We start from the raw sequence: 26,642 nt of genomic DNA on the forward strand, positions 1-26,642 counted from the left end.
TGTGATTATGATATTTTGTCTTTCATGCCAGGAGATTTTGTATGTGTCAGCAGCTGTATTTTTATCACGAATGTCATTCTTTACTAGTGCGGGTATTTGTTTTTTATTTCTTATAGTGAATACAGTACTGCACTGTGCTTCTCAAAATAAAGCGGCATCCTAATTTTATTTTAACTTAAAACTTTTTTTAATTATATTTTATCTTTTTCCTTCCAGGTATGGCGCTTCAGTACAGCATTCAGTGCAGTGAAGGAGTGGAAATTTGCAGATGTTGTCAGCATGGCTGACCATTTGAAAAAATGCAGCTACAACACTGTTGAGAAAAGAGAAGAGGCTGTTCCTCTTCCATGTATGTGTGTGACTCGGGAACTCACTAAAGGAGGACGCTCACTTCAATCAGTATTAAAGCCTGTCTGGTCTTCAGACACAACACAACACCAACACTAAACCATTTTTAACTTTGCTTGGTTTTATTTTGATACTCATATTTAAATAAAAAGCCACTGAGTGTGTATATATGTGAAAAAAATGTGTGTGTGTGTGTGTGTGTGTGTGTGTGTATGTGTGTATGTAGAGAGAGATATAGATCTAGATAGATCTCTATCTAGAGATCAATGGCTTTTAGAAGTGATTTTATTTTATCAAATTAAATACGTTTGTGGGTAAAAATGCCTTAAACTCTGAGAAATTGAATAATAATTGGAGGGGGTAATGAGCGCAGACATCGATACTGACCCTCCATCTTTTATCAGAGCTTGCTTATTGGTGCTTTCAGAAGCATTTAAAGAGTAACTATTTATTTTTATTTGTGCATGATTAAACATTGTTTCAAATAATCATATTTCAGCAATGTAAGTATTGTCACTTTTCAAATGTGTGTGTTGGAGCTTTGCTTTCTATTGTGTACCTTTTTTATAAATTGAGGTAATTTTTAGTAGCAGTGGACCTGAGCACCATTGAGTGCAATTTGTTCCTGACTATCTTTCTACATCTGAGGACATGCGCTTATATTTTGCCATATAAGAGGAAATACCAGACTCCCAAATTTCACTTAAAGAATTCCAGACTAACCATAACATCTTAAAGTTGATCTCCATATTTCATTTAACTTTACAAAGTTCTTTTGGAACAAGTTAGTCCAAACACACTACTTGCTTTATGAACAGTTGCAGCGGCTATGTGCACTGTATAAGCTGTATGTAGCCTCAGCTACATACCGTATACGTCACTGTTCTGGCAGCAGAATTTAAACTTTCTTCCCCACTTCTGGATCAAAATTGGGTCAGGCTAAGCCCTGCTCATCCATTTCAGGTAGCTTTGTATCTTATGAATGAATGCAGCGTTTTCTGATTGACTGAGGTGGACTGATGACACAAATGCCACCTCAGCCACTCAGAGGTAGCTTTGTATTCATTCACAGAATACAAAGCTTCCTGTGAATAACTGAGCAGCACACAGCCACAGCAACTGTCAGTGATGAAACTAGTTTGGACCAGCTTGGTCCAAAGGAACTTTTTATAGTTAAATGAAAGCTGGAGAAGAGATTTAAAAATGTTCCCTGCATAAAAAATGGTGTACACTTACCTATTTCTACTTTGCTCTGGTCTTGACAGGTGTGGCAGCTGTGTGGGCGAAGAGGGAGCAGTTGACAACAGCTGGGCATTCTGGGAGCCATGATGTCACTCATAGGCTCCCAGGCCCAGCTGGTATCATCAATCGTTCCTCTCCACTGATGGAGGCAGGTGAGCTGGAGCGGACTTAACCACTTACTTACTGGGCACTTAAAACCCATCCTATCCAGACCAATTTTCAGCTTTCAGCGCTGATGCACTTTGACAATTGAGTGGTCATACAACACTACCCAAATGAAATTTTTATCATTTTTTTTCCCCCAAATAGAGCTTTCTTTTGGTGGTATTTGATCACCTGTGCATTTTATTTTTTATTTTTTTTTTACATTTTTTTTTTTTTTAACAAAAAAAAAACCAAAAGACTGAATTCAAAAAAATGTTTTCTAATTTTAAAACGGGTCATTTTTGTCCGTCATTGATGTACGCTGATGAGGCGACACTGATGGGTGCCAGTGATGGGCAGCACTTCTAGGTGGCACTGATTGGCACCACTGGTGGGCATTGATAGGTGGCACTTGTGGGCACTTTCAGATGGCATTAATTAGGCATAATTGCCTCTTCTGTTTTGGGACCGATTTCCCTTAAAGATGAGCCGGTGATCTGCTTTTTTCTCCTCTGCTGATAGCGTGAGGAGAAAAAAAACGATCACTGAGCTTTTGTTTTGATCATGTGATCAGCTGTCATTGGCTGACAGCTGATCACATTGGCTGACAACTGATCTATTCTGGCAGCTTTTCTGCACACCCCTCCAGCCGACCCTAAATAGTTGTCATATGAGAGTGGTTCTTTTCCCCTTTTTTCTACTTGGGGGAATAGCTTTTCTTTTATAGCTTTATGACTTCTGAGACTGTGTTCTTCATTTTTCATTTGTGCAAAATGTTATATATAGCCTTTGTTTTAGTTTTGGATAGGACAGGATGTCCTAAAGTTTAACCTCTATTTAAGGTGTGTGTTTTTTTTTTTTTTTTTGGTTGTCTGTTGGAAAAAAAATACCGGTTACTTCAAGTTTAAGAGCCACAACAGGGAGTTGCAGAAAATTTACCAAAGTGAGTGTAATTTCCCTTTTATTTTCACTAGAATAGGCGTACTCTTTGGAAACTTCGCCTCATTACTAGTTCTAACTTTAAAATTATGTATTTTTCCTCACTTTGTCACCAGTACAAATATGGGGTTATGCTCCCAGGGGCGCAAACAGCATAACTTAAAAACGGAGCGAACCCTAAAGGACACAGCATACAGGGATATGGGAAATCATTATAGACACTGATACATGCACCTACACAGGTTGAACTGGATGGACTATTGTCTTCAGCCTTACCACTATGTAAATACCTGTTTAGAGCTGTCTTCAGGCCGGTCACATGACTTGCTGTACAGCTCAGAGGAATGGACTCTGTAGGAGGGACCAAGATATCCCTCCGACGTCAGTTGGGGAGGTCACATGTCCTCTCAGCCCCTCCTGCAGTAGCCCTGGAAACCAGCCAAGAGTCATGTGATCTGCCCGAATATCACTCTAAACAGGTATTTAGAAGCCTTTTTTTTATAAAAGAAGTGTGCTATGCCAGGCTTTAAAAGAGGGCAGTGACCATTTCAAAGTTTTTAATTTTACTAATATTGGTGGGGGCGGGCCAAAGACAGACACGGAGCTGACCGGGAGGAAGGGGAGAGAGCAGGGCTGTGGATGATGGACGGACGTACTCAAACGAGGGTCAGGGCTCAACAGCCCTGATTTTCATTGTCGGTGTAGAGAGGGGGACACAGGAAGTGGAGGGACCAGGGAGGATTTTTACAGTTTAGAGGGGGGGCAGATTACATAGCACAAGCACTGTACTGTTTGTTCTGCTTTAAGGGACCAGGATCTGTATTTTTTTAGGTTAACACACACTTTTTTTTTTTTTTTTTTTTTTTTTTTTTTTCTTAAGGCTTCATGCACACAGGACGTTTATTTAACCCCACTCTAAGTCAGCAGCGTTTTTGCAGAAAAAATGTCTGATGCTTGTAAAAGTGTCTAACGCTTTATAGACATCAAGCTCTTGAGCATTAATTCATTTTATTGGCCAGGGTAAATAATTTATTCTAGCCATTGAATTAATGTTCAAGTGCAAAATGTGCCTAGTGTTTAGTCACGTTTGGTAGTGTTAGGCCTGTTTTTTTCCTGCACAAACTCTGCTGCTCCTGGACACACTGGCAGTGGGTTTTCTCTTTCCTTCATTGATGGACACAGCTCCTTTAATTCTTAACCTTAGGGTTATCACGCCACCTTCAGGAGAGGACTAGGCAGAACATGTAAAACATGTAAAAACCGCAAGACTGCACAGCACCGCCCAGGGGGCGGTCCCTACCCTTCACCCTACTTCCTGCAGCTCATTTTTTTTCTGCCTAGTGTAGGAGAAGAACCTGGCTATGCACTGGGTTGGTCACGACATGCCCCTTCTGCTCCAGTGGCAGCCGGTGAGCTATATGCTCCGGGGCACACATATGACAGGGCTACTGCTGTCCGTGTCAGTGTGCCTTGGCCAAAAGCCACTCCGTGCTGCTCAGGTGATGGGTCTGTGGTGGAATGTGTCCAGCAATCCTGACAGTAGGGGTGAGTACGGCTCTCGCTGCCTCAGCAGGATAGAGCAGCTGGGTATTCCCTGGGAGGTCGACTAGGGGATATCTCACTCTCCCTTTCCTCTCTCCCTATCCCCCATTCCCTCCTCCCCCTGCTGGGGTCGTTGTGTGACTGGGCATGAGGTTTAGTGTATGTACCTGGCCAGGGGGCTCCGGTCTTTGGCGGGGGTTGTGCTGGCTGTTGGGGTCTGTTTTTTTTTTTTTTTTTTTCTTTACTGCCCTTTTTTCTTCACTGTGAGGTGCTTGGACTATTTTCCATGAGGAGAGGCTGCCGCCGTTTTCCAGTAGTCTTATGCAGTGTATGTGCCGTCAGCCATTTTCTAGAGGGTTCGGCGGCCATTTTCTTGTTTCTTTTTGCTAGGGCGGCCATTTCTTGTAGCCTCAGTGCGGCTTGCCTCTAGTGCTGGTGTCTGTGTACCTCAGAACAGCGTGTTTTTTACTCTGGGCAATTTGTGACTGACACAGGGCAAAGCGGTCAGCGGCGCTTCTTCCCCCAGACATCCCTGCTATTGCAACTGGCTCACCTGCTAAAAATGCTTTGTCAGCGGTCCTGAAGACTTTTGTTGCCAGGGTGGAAGCGGCATGCGGGCGCAAGGGGGGTAAAAAATGCCCCCGTCTTCTGGGGAAAGCTCTGATTCAGACTCTGGCCCCACGGGGACTGGCAGGCCCCTATTCTGACGTGTCAGAGGATGCGGACCAGGACCGTTCGGACAGTGAGTGACTGTGTCCGGGTTAGCGCAGGGAAAAAATGCTAGTAGGAACACTTATCACTGCGGTGCTGGATACCCTGAAGATACAGGATGCAGCAGGAACTTCTGCTGAGGTGGCGGTCCCTTTTGGGTCCCGCAAACTGGCCCGCACACCTAAGGTGTTTCTGTATTTGACTTATTTTGATAAGTTCATCTACAAGGAATGGGGAAGCCCGCAACAGGCCTTTTCAGTCCCAAGAAGAATGGTGGTGCATTGCCCCTTTGAGAATAGCCTCTTGAAAAAATGGGTGTCTCCTCTGGTCGTTGACCCCCTGGTATCCAGGCTAATTAACATAACCATGATTCCGGTAGAAGGGACTCCTGCCTTCAAGGAACCCTACCAACAGGAGGGCCGAGGCAGTGGCCCGGTCCATGTTTACGGTGGTGGGGTCAGCGTTACGACCTGTGCCGGCCATGGCCTTGGTGTTGCAGATGCTTACTGAATGGGCAAAGTTGTTGCACCTTGAATTGGAGAAGCAACAGTCTTCCCTGGTCTGTGTAGAACTGGCAGATCCGTGCATGGCCTCAAGTATGTCTGTGATGCGGCCCTGGATACAGTTCCCTTGCTCTCTAGAGCATCAGTATCAGCAGTGGCGCTACAGTGCTTGATTTGGCTGAAATGCTGGTCTGCGGACCAGGCATCTAAAAAGGCACTGGCGGATTTGCCCTTCCAAGGTGAAAGGCTATTTGGAGCTTCGCTGGATGACATTATTAAAAATGTTACCGGTGGGAAGAGCATGTTGCTCCCACAGTCCAAGAAGGGTAAGGAGCCACGCCGTAGGCAAGGGCTCTTTCCGCTCAGAAATGGCTTTTTCGCCCGCCCAGGTCGGCAGGTAAGCATTTCCAGTCCGACAAGGCACCTGCTGAAGGACAAAAGCGTCCCTGGTTTCGCAAGCCAAACAAGTCTGCAAGCAAAAATTTTACTGCATAAAGGTTTGCCCCCACCCAACTCTCAGTTGGGGGGTCGCCGTCGGGCGTTTGCAGCTCGGTGGACCTCCCTACTGTCCAACCAATGGGTCTGTGAACTGGTTTCATCGGGATACAAGAGTTTCTTTCTTGTCCAAAAAACTTTTTTTTTTTTTTCATCCAACCTACCTCTACTTCCGGCTCATCGGGAAGCCCTGTTCGGGGCAGTATAGGACCTGCTGCTGCGCGGGGTGATAGTACATGTACCAACGCTGGAAAGTGTTAGTGCCGTCTCAACGTCTGACGTACCTGGGCTTACCGTTGGACTCCTTAGAAGCAAGAGTTTTTCTCCCTTCAGACAAGCTGAAGACTCTTCAAGCTGCAGTGAAGTTGTTGGTGAACTGCGGGTGGTCATCGCTGCGCTTCTGCATGGGAGTTCTAGGCCTCATGGTAGCCGCTTTCAATTTCACACTTGAGTCCTGCAAAAGGAGATTTTGTCAAAATGGAACATTATCACTGGATTGTCTAATTCGGGTGAACCAGTTAGTCAGGGATTCCCTTCTCTGGTGGCTGAGGTCTCCAGTCCTTCGGTCTGGGAGATCGTTCCTTCCTCTCCATTGGATGGTGATCACAACGGATGCCAGCCTGACGGTTGGGGGGGACTTTTGGGCGTACAGTCAGCCCAGGGCCTCTGGTCGCGGGAAGAATCCCAACTGCCGATCAATGTGCTCGAGCTTCAGGCGATCAGACGGTGCCTCTCCACATAGTTCAGGAGGCTACAGGGGCGTCCGGTCAGGATCCAGTTTGACAACGCCATGGCGTTGGCATATATCAACCAACAAGGAGCTTGGCCGCAGCACGGAAGGTCGCCCACATCCTCTAGTGGGCAGAGCAGCACTTGCCAGCCCTGTCGGCCATTTACATTCCAGACGTAGAAAGCTGGCAGGCGGAATACCTAAGTCGTCAGATGCTGGACCCAGGGGAATGGTCGTTACTTCCAGATGTATTCTGGCTCCTTTGCCTAAGGTGGGGCACACCAGATGTGGACCTCCTGGCCTCTTGGCTCAACCGGAAGGTGCAGAGGTTTGTGTCCAGGACAAGAGACCCCCGGATGCATCAGATGCGTTGGTGGGGGCATTATCGGCTGATTTATGCCTCCCCCCTCAAACTTCTACCATGTCTGCTGCGCAAAGTGGAGGCGGAGGGGATTCCGGTAATTCTGATTGCCCCAGATTGGCCTCGACATCCTTGGTAAACCGAAATAGTATGACTGGTGGCGGATGTTCCTTGGCGGCTGCCGATGTGAGAGGACTTTCTATCGCAGGGTCCGATACTTCATCCTGCTTTACCGTCACTGGTTTTAACGGCATGGCTCAGTAATTTCCACTATGCTGAGGGCACGGAAGTCGTCTTCTCGAAAGATTTACCATCGTACGTGGAAGGCTTACATCTCCATTTGTGAGGAGATGGGGTGGCGTCCACACACGTGCTCAGTTTCCAGCATCCTGCTGTTTTTGTAGCCAGCAGTGGATCAGAAACTTACCTTAAGCACCATCAAGGAGCAGATATCAGCCTTGGCTGTCTTTTTTTTCCAATGTCCCTTGGCGACTCACTCATTGGTGGGTACTTTTGTGAAAGGGGTTTTGACACAGTCCCTCAGGTTTGACCACCACTACCTCCATGGGATCTGAATCTGGGGCCATCGGTGCTCCAGAAACAGCTGTTTGAAAACTTTAGGGAGATTTCCCTTGTTAACGCTTTCTCATAAAGTAGTCTTTCTAGTGGCTATTACTTCTGACGGGGGTTTCTGAGTTGGCGGTATTGTCATGCAAATATCCCTACCTGGTCATCCACAAGGATAAGGTGGAGCTACAGTCGCAGCCCTCTTTCCTTCCAAAGGTGGTTTTGGCATGCCATCTAAATGAGGACATTGTGTTACCATCCCTATGTCCTAAGGCAACATGCCTAAAATAAGTTGCCTTACATTCCCCGGACATGGTCCGACTTGAAGGGTGTATCTGTCTGCTACGGCTCCCTTCCGGAAGTCAGAACTCTGTCTCATCATCCACCATTTCTAGGTGGATCAGACAGATCATGGTTCAAGCCTGTGCCTTAAAGGGGCGTGTGCCCACTTTTCCTGTCACGGCTCATTCCACCAGGGCAACTGGAACCTCCTGGGCTTTCCGACATTTGTATGTCAGGTGTGTAAGGCGGTGACTTGGTCGTCCACTCACACTTTCACAAAATTCTACATAGTTGACGTAACCGTATCTTCGGATGCTTGCTTCGGCCGCAAGGTTTTACAGGTGGCTGTGTAATGTTGCAATTTACACTTTCTTTCAATTACAAGTTTGTTGTGAACGCATCTTTTGATGCATAAGTTGGCCACAGGTTTTGATGGTGGCCGTTTTTAAGATGGCAACTCCTCTGAGGTGTTCCTTTTTGTTTTGGGTGAAGTTATGGTTTGCTGTTTCCACCCCTCGTTTTTTTAAACTGCTTGAGGACGTCCCTAAGGTCAAGAATTAAAGGAGCTTTGTCCGTTAATAAACGAAAGAGAAAATGGGGTTTTTGTACTCGCCGTAAAATCCTTTTCTCTGAAGTTCATGGACGGACACAGCACCCACCCCTCCTATTTATTTGTACTGCTTTTTAATGATTTCCAGGACCAATGGTCCCATCAGGGAGCCAGGTCCTTCTCCTACACTAAGCAGAAAAAAACTGAGCTGTGGGGTGAGGGGTATAGCCAGAGGGACCGCCCTGGGCAGTGCTGTGCAGTCTTGCTGTTTTTATATGTTTTGCCTAGTCCTCTCCTGAAGGTGGCGTGATGACCCTAAGGTCAAGAATTAAAGGAGCTGTATCCTTCAGTCAACTTCAGAGAAAAGGATTTTATGGCGAGTACAAAAATCCCATTTTCCTGCCTCTAAAAACCACTCAACATTGCTAAAAAACCTAGGTGTGCGTGGATAAAATGCCAGACGCCCTTAACAGCAGCTGTAGAAATGTCCAGTGTGCATGAAGCCTCCCTCCCTCCCTCCCTCCTACCTATCTTGCCCACCTCGAGAAAAAAAAAAGGTATGAGCCCATATTTTTTTTTTTTTTTTTAATCCACTCCATTCTGGTCACCTTACGGCAAACATAGATTTCCATAGCCCAGCTGTTGTCGGCACTCCATCCTCTCCCCTGCAGCAGCTACTCACTGACAGAGGTTCCGATGTTGCTATCACATGGCCAGATCAGATGAGACAAAAATGTAAGTATGTGATTCTTTTTTACACAGTGTAGGTAGGAGGAAACATTTTTTAAGAATGGTTATTACTGGGCTTTAATGCAATGTTAAGCGCCAGTCCACACCCCAGCACACGCAGGAGATTGCATTTGAAAGAGAATTTTAATGCACTGACACTTGTTGCTTCCAAAAGTCCTTGCTTATTGTGGGGGTACTCCTTTATTTCCTGTAGGCCCTCAACTTCAATGCATAAAAAAAAACATTGATCCTGGAACCTAACAAATTGCATACCTGTACATGTTTTCTATGGAGAAAAATACGTTTTTTTAATTCAATTATTTTAATATATATGTTGGCAATCCATGTGAAATCAATCGTCACCTTAAAGAAGAAAAGTATACCATGTGTTGATGCTTGAAAATGTGCATTACAGCACATGTATAAGTATGAATTACCCTTCAATGAAAGTTGCTGTGCTGAAACGTAATCATTTTGGGTAACCGAATTTTGCACATTCTTGCTTTTTGCCTCTATACACCTGAACTGAAAAACGGAACAGCTTTAAAATGTTTGTTGTATATTACCTGGAAATCCAAATTATTATTGAAAACTTGTTTTACCTATTGACCTTATTTCACATAGTATAAAGATGCAATCTAATAAAAGCTTTTCAAAAGTTTCACAGATTTTTGTATTTTTAAAAATGTTTGCCTTAATGTTTTACTTTCTGTGTTAATGGGTTTCTTGGCCTGGATCAATCTCGCAGAGCTCAAGGAGCCAGCAATTTACAGTCTGTGTAATACCATGGTGATCGGTATTTTACAATCTTATTTTACTGTAGACATGTGCAATTCGTTTAGTTCCAAATTAGTTTTTTAACAAATTTTGACAAATTCGTTAATTCCGAATTTCTGAATTTGTCAATTTCCGGAATTTCGAATTTCCGAATTTTAGAATTTTCGGAAATTCAAAAATCAGAAAAAAATAAGAATCGGTTTAATTCTAAATAACTAACTATTAAATTATAGGTATTGGAATTCCCTTTCAAATTTGTCTGTTAGTGAACATAACGAGTACGAAATTACGAACTATCTGAAATAGCGAATGGCGCATCTAAACAAATCGAATGTAACAATCTAATAATAAACCTTTTTATTTATCATTAATTTGTTTTGTTCCATTTGTTTAGATGCGGCATTCGTTATTTCAGATAATTTGTAACTTCGGATAAATTTGTATTCGTTAATTTAATAGTTATTAAACTGATTTTATTTTCTTTTTTTCAGATTTTCAAATTTTTTAGACTTTTAAATCTTTGAATTCCCGAATTCCAAAAATCTGAAAAGTCTGAGTTCTGAAAATCCGAAATTTTCGGAAATCCTGGAAATTCAGAAATCCAAAAAATCGAAATGTGAAAATTCATGAAATTTCTGAATTTTTGAATTTCCGAAAAAATCTAACTAATGAAATGAAAATTAACTAATTTTTTTGTCAGTGCACATGTCTAGTTTACTGACATGTATACGAATCCACAAACGCTCATAAAGTGTACATTTGTGTAAATATATCAATAAAACCGATCCAAACAAATTCTGGTTGCCATTGCACCCTTATTCCCCTACCCATTTATTTATTTAACAGTCCAACACATAGTACTGATACATACTCTCATGCACACGGGGTACTGGCTCATACGTGCACAAATCGTAATGACCCATATGTTTTTTCACTGTCACAATGCTGACATATATGTTCTAACTTTCACAGTACTGATCCAAATGCTCTTTCACCTTCTTAGGACTTGTTCAAATGTGTGGCAGCCCTTGCATAAAGGGAAGAGCCCTAATTTCAGACCAGAGGCCTGAATGGACCCATTTGACAATGGAATCTTTGGAAGCTGCCTGCCCCTTTTTGGGTCCTCCTGGTAAAACAAAAAAGTAGTCTGATCCTCGGATCTTCGCAGATCTAGACAAATAAAATGACTGCTCGCACTACATCCAAGGAGCGCAGTTGCTTCTCTTCTGCCGAACAAGGCCAAGAGAAAAAGGGCAAAACAATGTCCTGATACAAATAAAAGGCCAACGCCACCTTAGGTAAGAAGGATGGAACAGGTCGTAACATGACCCTGTCGTGGTGAAGGATCAAGTATGGTTCCCTGCATGAAAGGGCCGCTGACTCCAGCACTCTTCTAGCCAAGGTGATGGCCATCAGGAAGGCTAGCTTGTGTGACAGTAAGACTAATGGCATTTGCTTGCTAAGCTCAAATGGTTGTTTCTATAACACACAGTACCAGGTTTAAGTCCCAAGGACACATAGGTGACTTAATGGGGGGAACAGACAAGTTTACCCCCTGCATAAAGGTTCAGTTCAGTGAATGGGAAGCTAAGGGCCTTTGGAAAAATACTGACGAGGCAAAAGTCTGACCCCTGATTGTACTCAAAGCCAATTGGATTTCCACAGCCGACTGTAGAAAAGAGAAAATTCTCCCAATTGCGTATTTCCAAGGATGCCATTTTCTGGCTTCACACCAAGCAATATACAGTATCTCACAAAAGGTGAGTACACCCTTCACATTTTTGTAAATATTTTATTATCTTTTCATGTGACAACAGTGAAGAAATTACACTTTGCTACAATGTAAAGTAGTGAGTTGGCGGACTGTTGCGGTGCACAACACAAATTACATATATAATTAAACACAAATATACAAAAATATTAAATAGATTTATTGAAAGTTAAAACCAGAAACAAAATAGACAATCAATGGCTAATAGAAGCAGTGGTGTATTTCGACTAGTTTCGCTTTTCAACTTCTTCAGGTATAAACATCTAGAAAATATACAGCATAATTGAATGTAAGTACATATATAGGGGAATAAAATAGGGGGGGGGAAAGGAGAGGGGGAAAAAAAGGAGAACACACAAGAAAAATCTTGAATTTTGAAGATAAACAGGCATCAGGGTCTTACCCTAAGGCTTCAGCCCGCTGAATTGCTCAAGCAACGCAAATGTCTCCACTGGTGACTGGGGGCGGTATTTAGCCAAAAACAGGCCCATGTCTATAGGATCGTAAGAACTTGATATAGAATAAAATAACGCTGTGAACAGCAAACAGGATAGGGGTGAAGTGTAGGTGTCACTGAGTTCCAAAAATGACCAATTCGGGGTGAGGGATTAAGCAAATAGAGGGGATGAAGGGTGACATGAAAATATAAAAGAGGGGGCGTGACCGGAAGTCGACCCGGATGGCAGCCTAAGTCTCCTGCTCTCCCACCAGCCTCAGCTATACCGCACCTAAGGGGAGAATCCAGCTCCATCCGATGGGGAAATCTAGGGCCACACGGTCCTCCAGCTCCAGGGGACCTCCCGCACCGTCGTTGGGCACTGCCACGGACCTCCGATCCTTCTTTTCCACGACGGAGCTCCCGACCGACGGACCTCCCAAAATGGCGCCGGCGGCCGCAGCCGCGCCGGCGCGGGCTCCTTCTCCAGCCCGCAGGGCCCATCCGCACATCCAGCACGGACCGAAGGATCGAGGACCACCGCGGATGACATCCCCGGGCCCGGAGGCCTTCGGTGCGGTGAGTCAAACCCCGGTCCCGCCCGCCTCCGAGGCCGCCCAGCTAGGCCTGCGGCCTACCACGCCGCCGCCAGGGCACAAGACCAGGCCCTCCCTGGGACCCTCTCTAACCCCATGCTGCACGGCACCGCAGTCCCCCCCACCGCACGTCCGCGGCTTTAGACGCCGGCGAGGAGTTTCTGAGCGGGACTGGACAGATCAGGGAGGGGGGTGGACTAGGCCTGGGGCCCTCTGGCAGTAGGTCCCCCCCACCTCCGGACACTCAGTGCTCATTGGCCTTGCCCAGGCTGCTCCGGACGCCCCCGGACTCCAGTGCTGGGTCCGAGGGGTCCCCCCTCTCTTTTGCAGCCGAGGACTTTCCTGCCCTCCCCCCCCCTGAGGAGCCCCTGATCTGGGCGTACCGGGGGCCCGGGGGAATGGACGGACCCCTGCTGAACCCTGACTCGGGGTCGCCCCCACCTAAGTCCCAGAGGCTGGGCACCTCGGGGCACCCCTCCCCCCCACGTGATTGCGGGGAACGACCAGGGATGACGGCTTATCCGGGGGGGTCCGCAGCCCTTCCACCCCAGGATACCAGGGGACGACACCAGCCACCTCCCTTGGCCCGTGCTTCAGAGTGGCCGGGGGTCTGGGATTCTCTCCCTGAGCATGCCCCCCCCTCACGTACTGCAGGCCCCGTGGACCCTAGACCACTGTCGCCACGTCATCACACAGACCGGGACGACCCGGGAGACATGACCACAACACCACCGTACCCTCAGTGGCAACTATACTTACAAGCGATCCCTACCAAAGAGGATTTTAAACAACTGATTGAAGATGTCAAATCCACGTGTCGGGCGGAAATACAAACGCTCCACTCGGGCCTTAAGCACCTTGCGGACAGGGTGGAGATGGCTGAAGAGGAGATACAAGAAACCAAAATTGCGGTCCACAAAACCCAAACGCAAGGGGCTGAACACCATTTGCTCCTGAGAGATATGCAGCGCCATGTGGAGGATTTAGACAATAGGGGGCGCCGGCACAACATCAGAGTGCGTGGGGTTCCGGAGTCGGAGGGCCCAGAGGACGCTCAGATTATCTTGCAGGAACTATTCAACACTCTCCTTGGAGAACCCCCCACTAAATTTATTGAGATGGATAGAGCTCATAGGGCCCTACGCCCCAAAAATGCTACTTCTGGCCCCAGGGACTTTATTTGCAGAGTCAACTCGTTCCACCTCAAGGAGGATATCCTGCGACAAGCCCGTTTAGCCCGTGAGGTGTCTTTCCGGAACCACCCAGTGCAACTCTTTCCGGACCTCTCCTGGATTACGCTGCAAAAACGTAGACTTCTCCAACCCTTGCTCCGTACCCTGCAAGACGCCCAGATCCAGTACCGCTGGGGTTTCCCATTTAGCCTCACTGCCAAACATCAGGGTAAATCGGCCTTCCTGAGGTACCCTGAAGATCTGCCGACTTTTTGTGAGGATCTGGGCATCCGCCCACCCCGGCTTCCCGATTGGGACCTCATCGCTACTCAACCCACCCCTCCGACGCTGTGGAAAAAAGTTCCCCCACGCCAACGACCCAGAAACCGGGAAACGCAAAACAAACCTAAGAGGCAAGGCCCTGGCTGAGGATCCCGGCCCTTCATCCCCCTTTTTCTCTTTTCCAAGTGACTCTTAACTTTTCTCATCACTGCCTGGTTGGCCCTCCGCGACCTGTTGCCGGTGGAGATGAAGATTTGCAGCGTCCCGGACCGCTCAGCGGCGTAGTGCTCAGACGTGGTTTTGCCCTGGTTCTAGTTGCACTCATTACCCTTTCCCCTTTGGTGCCTTTTCAACAATCAACCGCACTTAGGCTGCTGGTTGGGAGATTCGGGAGAGTGGGTTCCCCCTTGCTCTCACGACCCTCCCTCTAACCCTTTTTTTTTTGGGTTGTTTTTCATATTTAGTTACTTTATTCATCTTATTTATACTTTAGTGATTTTGCTCCTGTTCAAGTTTTTACACATATTAAGCTCCTCTATTCCTCCTTAGGACCTGAATGAGGAGACCTGGACTCCTATGCGGCCGCCAGGCCCAGGCCTTGTGCGCTGGGTCTGGTGGCCCCCTGGGAATCCGTGTAGTCCCGGATAACTTTTTTACCCGGGGCCGTATATTGCCCTATGTTTGGTCCGGTTATGGGCCCATGTTTTCATTGCAATGCCTTTTTTGTTGTACTAATGTTTTTCTCCCTTCTCTCACTTTCTACTTCCCCCTCTCTTCTCTCCTCTGTCATCCTTCCGCTGCCTGCAGGGATCGGACACGTAGTGGCGGGGCCCTACGACCGGAAAGCGTCTGCTCCTGGCTCCTGGCGGTCCATCTTGGACGTGGTGGTCGGGTAAGATTTACTAAACACAGACCGCTCCCCTACCCCCCCACCCCCCCCCCGGACTTGACTGATGGCTAAGATTCTATCTATGAATGTTCACGGCTTAAATTCAAACAGGAAACGGCATCTGGCACTAAGGGAGTTTAAACAGTCGGGAGCGGATATTATCCTGGTTCAGGAAACGCACTTTGACAGGGGGGGATCTTTTGCCTTCGCCTCCAGGAGCTTTCCGCTTGTGTATCTATCCTCGGGGTCCCACAAGAGAGCGGGGGTGGCTGTCCTGATCCGACAAGGAGCACCCTTTACCTATGTTGATCACTACAGCGATCCTCGGGGGGGTTTCCTGATACTTAAGGGTACATGGCAGTCACGGCCGATCACCCTGTGTACGCTATACGCCCCTAATGTCCATCAGCATAGCTTCCTCTCCAGGGTTTTTGCGCGGCTATTTAAGGAAGACCACGGTTATTTGGTGGTGGGAGGAGACTTTAACCTGGCTCACTCGGCCACGGCTGATCGGCAGACAGCGCCCACCCGCGTGCCCTCGCCTAGAGCCCTCCGGGATTCGAGGCTTTTTCGGCAACTCACTCGCCGCTATGCACTGTTTGACGCGTGGCGAGCTCTCCGGCCTGGGGATCGGCAGTACACATATTACTCAGCCCCTCACCACATGCACTCTCGGATTGACTATTTTTTCACTAATAATGCTACATTGAGAGCGACGCGTGCCGCATCTATCCTGCCGATCTCCTGGTCGGACCATGCCCCGATCTTACTCACCCTAGATTTAGGCCCCCCGATAACTCGGCCATATAATTGGAAGCTGAACACTTTCCTTCTTCAGCACCTTCCCTCTCAATCGGAATTAACCTTGACCCTGCGTCACTATTTTGCTGAGAATTTGACCCCAGACGTCCCCCTCTCCACTGTGTGGGAAGCCCACAAGGCGGTGATGCGGGGTAGATGCATTGCGCTTTCCTCGGCCTTGAAGCGAGACGTCGCGGCCACCAAGCTTAACACCGAGAAGGAACTTAGACAGTTAGAGCAGAACCTGCAGGCCTCACCGACGGTACCACTCCTTAGGAAAATTGTTAATTTGCGAATGGCGCTGGCGGACCTGGCGCTTCGCCGTGTTGAGAAAGCCCTTCTGAGGATCAAACAGACATACTATGACAGGGGCAATAAAGCACACTCCCTTCTAGCGCGGAAGCTCAAAGACAAAACCCTTCTCTCTGCCCCACACCAGATAAAAACTAGATCTAATGCGGTTGTCTCCCACCCCAAAGACATAGTTGATACGTTTGCGGGCTTTTACGCGGAGCTCTATAATAGTCCTGACATCCCTAGCAACCCTGTGTCGCTGGAGGTCTCACAGCGTATACAGCAGTACTTGTCCGACAGCGCCATTCCCAAAATTAGAGATTCGGACTTGCTCATTTTGAACAAGCCCGTCACGGAAGACGAAGTGGGAGAGACCATTCAATCCCTCCCCGCACATAAGTCCCCAGGCCCAGACGGGCTGCCCTACGAATATTACAAAGCATTTTCCCCCCTCTTAACTCCGCATATGAGCAGACTCTTTAATGCTTTTCTACAGAAAACACCCGTCCCCTCAGATATGCAACGTTCCTTCCTTACCTTAATCCCCAAGCCAGATAAGGACCCCATCCACTGTGCGAATTATAGACCCATTGCGCTGCTGAACGCGGACCTAAAAATTTTTACTAAATTGCTATCTCTGCGCCTTAACAAGGTCCTACCCTCTTTGATCCATAAGGACCAGGTGGGCTTTGTCCCCCTCCGACAAGCGGGGGATAACACCCGGAAGGTGATAGACCTGGTCGAGGTGGCGAACAGGGAGGGAGTGCCGTCCCTGCTCCTGAGCTTGGACGCAGAAAAAGCATTTGATAGACTGGGTTGGCCCTTCCTCTTCGCCACTCTGACCCACATAGGGATGGAGGGACCTTTTCTGCGAGCCATACAACATCTTTACTCCGACCCGTCCTCTCAAGTGAAGACTCCCTTTGCCACCTCTTCCCCCTTTTCCATCTCCAACGGCACGCGTCAGGGATGCCCGCTGTCACCCCTACTATTTGCCCTCTGTATTGAACCCCTGGCGGCGTCTATCAGGCGGAACCAGGCTATAAGAGGGGTTCCGGTGCGAGGCCAGGAGTTTAAGATCTCGCTATTTGCGGACGACGTAATTCTCACTCTTACCCAACCCAGAATATCCCTACCCAACCTGCATATGGAGCTGGATCGTTACAGTGCGCTATCGGGTTACAAACTTAATGCGTCGAAATCCGAAGCCCTTCCGATTAACATTCCACCGTTGGAGGTGGAACACCTACGATCCAACTTTCCCTACCATTGGAGGTCCACCTCCCTTCGATACCTGGGGGTAAACATCACCCCAACCTATACCTCCCTTTATCAGGCAAACTACCCATCCCTCTATGGAGATATTAGGCGTCTCTTGCTAAAGTGGCGGAAACACCAGATATCTCTGCTTGGTAGAATAGCCTCTGTGAAGATGGCTATCCTCCCGAAACTCCTCTACCTTTTTCAGACCCTCCCCATTCCAGTCCCCTCCTCTCACCTGAAAAAATTGCAAAGGGACCTACTTCGATTTGTATGGAATCATAAAAGGCACAGGATACCTCGTTCGGTCATGACCGCCTCCAAATCGGATGGGGGGTTAGCGTTCCCGGACCTAGTCAGATATTATCAGGCTGCCCAACTCCGCGCGGTCGCCTCCTGGACTACCCAGAGGCCTCACAATCGTTGGTCGGAAATTGAATCCCGGTGGTTGGCCCCTACACACCCTAATAGTATGCTCTGGAGTGCGGCGGCAGCGATTCCTCAGTCCCAATTGTTGGGCCCTATGTCCCACCTGCAGAACCTATGGCGTAGGTCTTCCAAGGCATTTGCCCTGACCTCAGCTAAATCGCTCCTGACCTCTTTTATATCCAACCCTCGAGTGCCAGATAGCCTATCTCGCCAGATGCAACACCCCTGGTCCTCCCGGAACCTTTTCCAGCTGAGATCTCTGGTGGATCCCAGATCTAGGAGACTACTGACTTACACTGAACTCCAATCCCGGTTTGACCTCCCCCGGCAGAGCTTCTATAGTTACTTACAAATCCGTCACTTTGCCCAGACCATCTCCTCAGACCTCCGTTTCTCCCCGCCTACCATGTTTGAAATAGTAATCTCATCAGGTACGGCACAGAAGGGGATGATATCGGATATTTATAAAATAATTAACGCCTTTCCTATGGGCCCTAACGGCAAACATGCATATATGCTTAAATGGGAGGAGGCTCTGGGTGAAGTGTTCACGGAGGAGCAATGGCGGGTGATTTGGTCGCAGGCATCCAAGAGCTCCATGTGTACGCTCTACCGGGAGAACGCATACAAAATATTGTTCTTCTGGTACATGACCCCGGATGTCCTGCACGCTATTTACCCTTCTACAACAGACCGGTGCTGGCGCTGTGTGAGGCATAAGGGCACCCTCTTGCATATATACTGGCAATGCCCTCGTATAGTCCCTTTCTGGACGGAAGTCCGTACGCTCTTGGCCAGTATCCTGGACCAACCCCTGGACTTACACCCAAAGCACTTTTTACTGGGAGTCCCTTTCCCCAAATTGTCCAAATCCCTACAGAAATTATCCCGCCATATCTTGACCGCAGCGAGGTGTCTGGTTGCTCTCCACTGGAAAAAAACACACCCCCCTACCCCGGACGCATTATACGCCCGCATCAGAGATGTGGAGCTTATGGAGAGGATGACCGCCAGGATACGGGACCGGCTGGAAGCGCATGACGTAGTCTGGAACCCCTGGAATCTTAAGGACGATCGACCCTGACAGGCAAGCGGAAGTTTTCGGATGACTACCCACCCCTACCCCCTCCCTTTCCTCTCTACCTTTCTTTCTATCCTTAGGTATCCCTTTCCTCTCTCTTTTTATCTATCTTCTTTCTTTTTCCCTTCTTCCTTTCTCTTATGCCTATCATTCTTCCAGACCCCCCCCCCCCCCTGAGGGGGGGTGTTTGTTTGGGTTAAAGTGTATTATAAGTGTCTTACATTATTCGTTGCCACACGTATCCTCGGATTGCAACTCTGGTTTGGCGGTTAAGTCTTGAGGATAGGTCTATTATTGGTTGGACTGTATCCCTGTTTTACATGTGTTGCAGAACATGCTGTCTGTGAATAGCTCTACCTGGCCTGGCTTGTACCTGCTCCAGGTGGCTGTATTACGTAGGCCAATATGCTTTTATGGTATGTTCTCCCCTGTAATTTTTCTGATCCCTTTCTTCCGCTCCCCCAATGCTGAACTGAAGTGTTTGACGTGTAATGTTTCACTTTAAAATAATAAAAAGTTATTTGACAAAAAAAAAGAAAATATAAAAGAAACCCGAAAAGTGTGGAAAACAGTGAAGGTGATGCGGAACATGCCAACAGGAGCCCACGAAAATAAACCTGGGTCTCATCATTTTCATTTGGATAGGGTAACTATTTATACATATTTCCTACATATACAATTAAATTTGTAGGTTCTATCGATTCACACTCTCCATTTGGTTTCACAGTCACCTCTTCAGCATTTTATGATGCACGTTTATTTTTGTGGGCTCTTGTTGGCATGTTCCGCATCACCTTCACTGTTTTCCACACTTTACGGGTCTCTTTTATAATTTCACGTCACCCTTCACCCCCTCTATTTTCTTGTGTGTATTCCTTTTTTCTCAATTATGCTGTATATTTTCTAGATGTTTGTATTTCCTGAAGAAGCTGAAAAGCGAAACTAGTCTAAATACACCACCGCTTCTATTAGCCATTGATTGTCTATTTTGTTTCTTGTTTTAACTTTCAATAAATGTATTTAATAATTTTGTATATTTGTGGTTAATTATATATGTAATTTGTGTTGTGCACCGCAACAGTCTGCCAGCTCTTCCCCTTTTTTTTTTTTTGGTGTTTCTGGCTGGGGACCAGAGTTTCCATTGTTTATTTCATATAAATTGGATGATGGTGCACTCTATATAATTATCAATTTGTAGCTATATTTCTCTGGTGTGAGGCCATTCCAATTATATATGTTATACGACAGTTGTTTGAAGAGGGATATCATTGTTATGGCAACAGCTAACTGCCATAACCCCAGTATCCTCTTCTTCAGCGGGAAGTCCACTTTCAGATAAAAGTGGTCTCTGCAGCAGATTCACCGCAAGATGCAAGATCACTTTAAGACCCCTTTCACAACACACCGCTGTTAGCGTGGTCGGTAAAACGCTGCTATTTTTAGCGGTGTTTTACCGCCGGATTTGCGCCACATTTCGGCCATTAGCGGGGTGCTTTTACCCCCGCTAGCGGGCGCGAAAGGGTTACAACCGCCGTCAATACGCCGCAATAGCGGCATTACAGCGCTGCCCCATTGATTTCAATGGGGAGCAGTGGTGGAGGAGCGGTAAACACACCGCTCCTTCACTGCTCCAAAGTAGCTGCTGGCAGGACTTTTTTCTGACGTCCTGCCAGCGCCTATAATGAGGCTTACCTGTAGGTAAAAAAAAAATCTAAGCCGCGCTACCTGGAAGACACGCGAAGGGAAAATGTCAGATCCCTCGGCGTGGATCGAGTGAGATGCCAACGCCTCGTTCTAAGGTAAGTATTTCATAATGAGCTAGTATGCGGTGCATACTAGCTCATTATGTCTTTTGCCTTACAGGGGTATAAAAAAGTGTCAGCAGGTTTACTACCACTTTAAGGAGGTCCTTTATATTAAGTCATTTTCTAGCAAAGGTTTCTAGCAAAAAAAAACTAATTTTAACTTATAAACAAGTTTGACAAATAGGCCCGGTCCTTAAGTGGTTAATGTATAAACTGCTGGCAACAAAAGTGAGTACACCCATAATCGAAAATGTCCAAATTGGGCCCAATTAGCCATTTTCCTTCCCATGTGACTCATTAGTGTTACAGTGGTGACTGGAAGTTTAACATGGCAAAAAACTCTAAGGATCTGAAAAAAAGAATTGTTGCTCTACATAAAGATGGCCTAGGCTATAAGATGATTCCCAAGCCCCTGAAACTGAGCTGCAGCTCGCTGGCCAAGAAAATACAGCAGCTTAACAGGACTGGTTCCGCTCAGAACAGGCCTCGCCATGGTTGACCAAAGAAGTTGAGTGCATGTGCTCAGCATCATAGCTAGAGGTTGCCTTTGGGAAATAGATGAATGAGTGCTGCCAGCATTGCTGCAGAGGTTGAAGGGGTGGGGGTTAGCTTGTCAGTGCTCATACCATACGCTGCACACTGCATCAAATTGGTCTTCATAGCTGCCGTCCCTGAACAAAGCCTCTTCTAAAGATGATGCACATGAAAGCCTGCAAACAATTTGCTGAAGACAAGTAGACTTAAGACATGGATTACTGGAACCATGTCCTGTGGTCTGATGAGACCAAGATAAACTTATTTGGTGTCAAGCGTGCATGATGGCAACAAGGTGAGGAGTACAAAGACAAGTGTGTCTTGCCTACAGTCAAGCATGGTGGTGGGAATGTCATGGTCTAGGACTGCATGAGTGCTGCCGGCACTGGGGAGCTACAGTTCATTGAGGGAACCATGAATGCCAACATGTATTGTGATATACTGAAGAAGAGCATAATCCCCTCCCATTAGAGCCTGGGCCGCAGGGCTGTATTCTAACATAACCCCAAACACACCTCCCAAGATGACCACTGCCTTGCTAAAGAATCTGAGAGTAAAGGTGATGGACTGACCAAGCATGTCTCCAGACCTAAACCCTATTGTGGAGCATCCTCAAATGGAAGGTGGAGGAGCACAAGGTCTCTAACATCCACCAGCTCCATGATGTCATCATGGAGGAGTGGAAGATAACTCCAGTGGCAACCTGTGAGGCTCTGGTGAACTCCATGCTCAAGAGGGTTAAGGCAGTGCTGGAAAATTAGGGTGGCCACACAAAATATTGACACTTTGGGCCCAATTTGGACATTTTCACTTAGGGGTGTACTCACTTTTCTTGCCAGTAGTTTAGACATTAATGGCTGTGTTGAGTTATTTTGAGGGGACAGGAAATTTACACTTTTATTCAAGTTGTACACTCACTACTTTACATTGTAGCAAAGTGTTGTCTCATGAAAAGATATAATAAAATATTTACAAAAATGTGAGGGGTGTGCTCAATTTTGTGGCATTCACTATGGTAGACACCACCGGTCCAAAGATGCCACCATCCATTAACACCCTGGCTTTAATAGCCATGCCGTCAAATTTAGAGACTGTAAATTGAGGTGGAATATAGGACCTTGAGACAATAGATCAGGGCGGCTCGGAAGCGTCAATGGCCCATCTATTGCCAGTCTCATGATCTCTGGGAACCAGGGCCTTCTGGGCCAGGCTGGTGCCACCAGAATGATTGGGACCCCCTCTCTCTGAATCCCACGCAACAAATTTGGAAGGAGAAGGATCACGGAGAAAGCATAAACCAGGGAGAACTGCTTCCATGATCTGCTGGTGGCTGCGATATTCTACCTTCCAGTTCTCTACTCCCCGGAATATATGGAGTGCCGATAGAACAGGCACATGTCCCTCTGCCCAAGTTAATATGTGGTTCACCTCCTCTTGAGTTGAACGGTTCCTGGTACCACCCTGGTGGTTGATATAGGCCACTGCATTGTCAGACTGAACAGTCCTGAAGCTCCACCGTCCAGTATGGTAGGGCCAGATGTACCGCCCGTAACTCCAGGATGTTGATGGGCAGACTCTGCTCTTCCCTTGACCAGGGTCGCTCCCCAGCCTGAGAGACTGGCATCTGTGGTCAGTGCTCCAAGACACCGGGAAGCAGGATCTTCCCTTTTGCAGGTTCCGATCCTACAACCACCAGCTTAGGCTTAAGCGTGCCCGGGGAGATAAGGACATGGGGTAATCCAGGGCTTGTGCTCTCCTGATCCAAGCCGACAAGATGTTTTGTTGTATAGGCCTGGAATAGAATTGATCGTAGGGAACTGCCTCAAAGGAGGACACCATCCTTCCCAGAAGACTCATGCAGAGCCAAATGGAGGGTTGCCTGGTGCCCCTTACCCGACGCACCTGATCCTTCAGGGTAAAGGTGTATACGGGTGGCAAAAATACCTTTTTGCCTGGACCGTATCCAGGATCAGACCTAGATACTTGAGACTCTGAGCTGGTCTCAAGGCAGACTTTTCAGTATTTATGACCCAGCCCAGGTTTTCTAAATACCGCACTGTGCAGGCTACACTGTGTTCCAGGGCCTGTAGTGAGTGATCCCTGAGCAGGAGGTCGTCCATGTATCTGAACACCAAGATCCCCTGGGCCTTTAAAACACCCAGTATAGGTGCTAGGTTCTTTGTAAACACCCGAGGTGCTGTGGCAAGCCCAAAAGTGCAATGCTACAAACTGGAAATGACATTCCTCTACTGCAAATCACAGGAACCTCTGATGAGGCTGAAAGATAGGTACGTGTAAATACGCATCCTTGATATTGATGGAGGCTAAGAAGTCTCCCATCTGGAGTGAGGCTACTACCGAGCAGACTGACTCCATCCTGAAGGAATGGGTTAACAGATGTTGGTTAAGGGATCTTAGGTCCAAGATTGGCCTTATGTCCCCATTTGGTTTTAGAACCGTGAACAGGTTCTAATAAAACTCTGTGCCTCTTTCAGACACCGTAACCTGTATGATCACTCCCTGATGCACAAACTGCATTAGTGCTTGAAACAAGAAGTTTTTTTTTGGAGGATCCACAGGAACATTGGATCTTAACCACTTGCTTACTGGCCACTTAAACACCCTTCTGCCCAGACCAATTTTCAGCTTTCGGTGCTCTCACACTTTGAATGACAATTACTCAGTCATGCAACACTGTACCCAAATTAATTTTTTGTCCTTTTTTTTCCCACAAATAGAGCTTTCTTTTGGTGGTATTTGATCACCTCTGGGGTTTTTATTTTTTGCGCTATAAATGAAAAAAGACCGAAAATTTTGAAAAAAAACGCATATTTCTTTGTTTCTGTGACAGAATTATGCAAATTATAAATTTTTCTTCATAAATTTTGGCCACAATTTATACTGCTACATATCTTTGGTAAAAATAACCCAAATTAGTGGATATTATTTGGTCTTTGTGAAAGTTAGAAAGTCTACAAGCTGTGGTGCGAATCGCACAAAATTGATCACATCTTATGTACTGGTGGACTATCTCGCTTCTTCTGACCCGAACAAGTCAGGAAAGTACAAATACCCCCCCAAATGACCCCTTTTTGGAAAGTAGACATTCCAAGGTATTTAGTAAGAGGCATAGTGAGCTTTTCGATGTCATATTTTTCCCACAATTCTATGCAAAATTAAGATTTTTCATTTTTTTTTTCTCCACAAAATTGTCATTGTAATAGGTTATTTCTCTCACATGGCATGTGTATACCACAAATGACACCCCCCAAAAAATTCTGCTACTCCTCCTGAGTATTACAATACCACATATGTGGGACTTTTTCACAGCCTGGCCACATAGAGAGGCCCAACATGCAGGTAGCGCCATCATGTGTTCTAGGAGCATAAATTACACATCTAACTTGTTGACTATTTATTACACTTTTGAAGCACCAGGACAATGACACGTGACACTGATGACAGATGGCCCTGATACGTGGCAATGATGACACATATACGTGGCACTCATGACACGTGGCACTGATGACAGATGGCACTAATATGTGGCACTGATGACAGATAGCACTAATATGTGGCACTGATGACACGTGGCACTTATACGTGGCACTAATACGTGGCACTGAAGACACGTGGCACTAATACGGTGCACTGATGACAGATGGCACTAATACGTGGCACTAATACCTGCCACCGATGACAGATGGCACTAATACATGGCACCGATGACGTGTGACACTGATGACAGATGGCACTGATAAGTGGCATTGATGACATGTGACACTGACAACAGATGGCACGTGACACTGACAGGTGGCACTGATACGTGGCACTGATGACAGATGGCACTAATACGTGGCACTGATGACAGATGGCACTATGTGGCACTGATGACAGATGGCACTTATACATGGCACTGATGACAGATGGCACTGGTGACAAATGGCACTGACAACAGGTGGCACTGGGGGCAGGTAGCACTGGGGTGGATGGCACTGGGGGCAGGTAGCACTGGGGTGGATGGCACTGGGGCGGATGGCACTGCTGGGGGAGGATGGCACTGCTGGGGGAGGATGGATGGCACTGCTGGGGGAGGATGGCACTTTTTTTTTACTTTTTTTTTTATCAAAGCAAAGCAGAACGGCTGCCGCTGCAGCCGTTCATCTCTCCCCTCTCACACTCTGTGTGAGGAGGGAGAGCGGCGCTGAGAGATGATCTCATATGTTTACATATGAGATCATCTCCCATTGGACACGCCGATCACGCTGTAAACGGCCGCTGTGATTGGCCGTTTACAGCGATCTGTGTTTGCCTGTCCCCGGGGGACACGGCGAACACAGAACTTCCGCGATGCGCGCCCGCGGCAGCGCACATTGCGGAAGTAAACAATAGGACGTCCAGGGATGGCCTCATGGACGAACGCGCCTGCTCTATGGCCGTCATTCGGCTATAGGGCGGGCACGAGGTGGTTAAAAACCTCTGAGGAAATCTTCGTAATTCCAGCTTGTAACCGCGGTACACTGTTGAGGTGACCCACTGTTCTCCAAATGCCTGCAAATTGGAGCAGCCCCCCCCCCACCCGTTAAAGTGGGGGCGTCACCTCAAAAGGAGGCTTTGGTGTCAGGATTAGAGTTCTGAACCCAGGGTTTTTTCTGGCCCTGACCCCTGGCTCTAGCGCCCTGTTGGCGGCGGAACTGCCTTGGCACTGAAATACCTGAGAAAGTCCCCAAGGTTTTAAATGAGGGATGCTTGGTCCTCCTTACAGGAAGTAAAGAACTCTTTCCTCTGGAACTCTTTTGGATGTATTTGTCCAGCTCATCACCAAACAAACTTTCCCAATGGAAGGGGAAACCGGCCAATAAATTCTTACAGGGAAGTCGGCTGGCCAGTTCTCAAGTCTGCGCATGTGTACAGACGGAAGAGCCAGATGAGAAACTTGCTGTATAGAATCCTTTAAGACATCTACAGCGGTCAAGGAATATCTGTCCTATTTTCAGCAAGATCATCTTCCTGGTTAGTCCTATCAGGCCCACTGACCTGATCCTTTAAGCACTGGCAGACTCCAATTGCTGTGACAGCTGGCTGAATAGCTGAACTGCTGAAAGAAAAGTGCGTTCTCCACTGGACAAGTTAAGTTCTTGTTTAAGGAAGAGACTGCCGCATCTACGGCTGACGTGCTCCATTTCTTAACAAACTTTTTCTCCATGGGATATAAAAGGGGACAAATTTCTTAGCAGGAACAAAAATCCTGTCAAGATGTTCCCAACCGGCATACACTGCCTTTTCCAACAGCCGGTGCAATGAAAGCCTGTGCAGCCTGAGGAGGCTTCAGGGACCCCAAAGAGGACAAGGGAGGCTCAGAAACCTCTGCA

General features: G+C 47.1%; 1 protein-coding gene across 1 annotated transcript in view; it reads left to right on the top strand.

Moving 5' to 3' along the window:
* FBXO30 (F-box protein 30) overlaps positions 1 to 9,809 on the top strand; it is an 82,260-nt gene extending 72,451 nt beyond the window's left edge. The window contains exon 2 of the mRNA XM_077486515.1: positions 217 to 9,809. Coding sequence (XP_077342641.1) covers positions 217 to 447 — 231 coding nt within the window. The 3' untranslated portion in view covers positions 448 to 9,809. The remainder of the gene's footprint in view (positions 1 to 216) is intronic.
* Positions 9,810 to 26,642: the final 16,833 nt, after the last annotated feature.

The sequence above is a fragment of the Lithobates pipiens genome, unplaced genomic scaffold (genome assembly GCF_037356315.1).
Source record: "Lithobates pipiens isolate NorthernLeopardFrog02 unplaced genomic scaffold, aLitPip1_a1.2 Scaffold_18, whole genome shotgun sequence".
Taxonomy (NCBI): domain Eukaryota; kingdom Metazoa; phylum Chordata; class Amphibia; order Anura; family Ranidae; genus Lithobates; species Lithobates pipiens.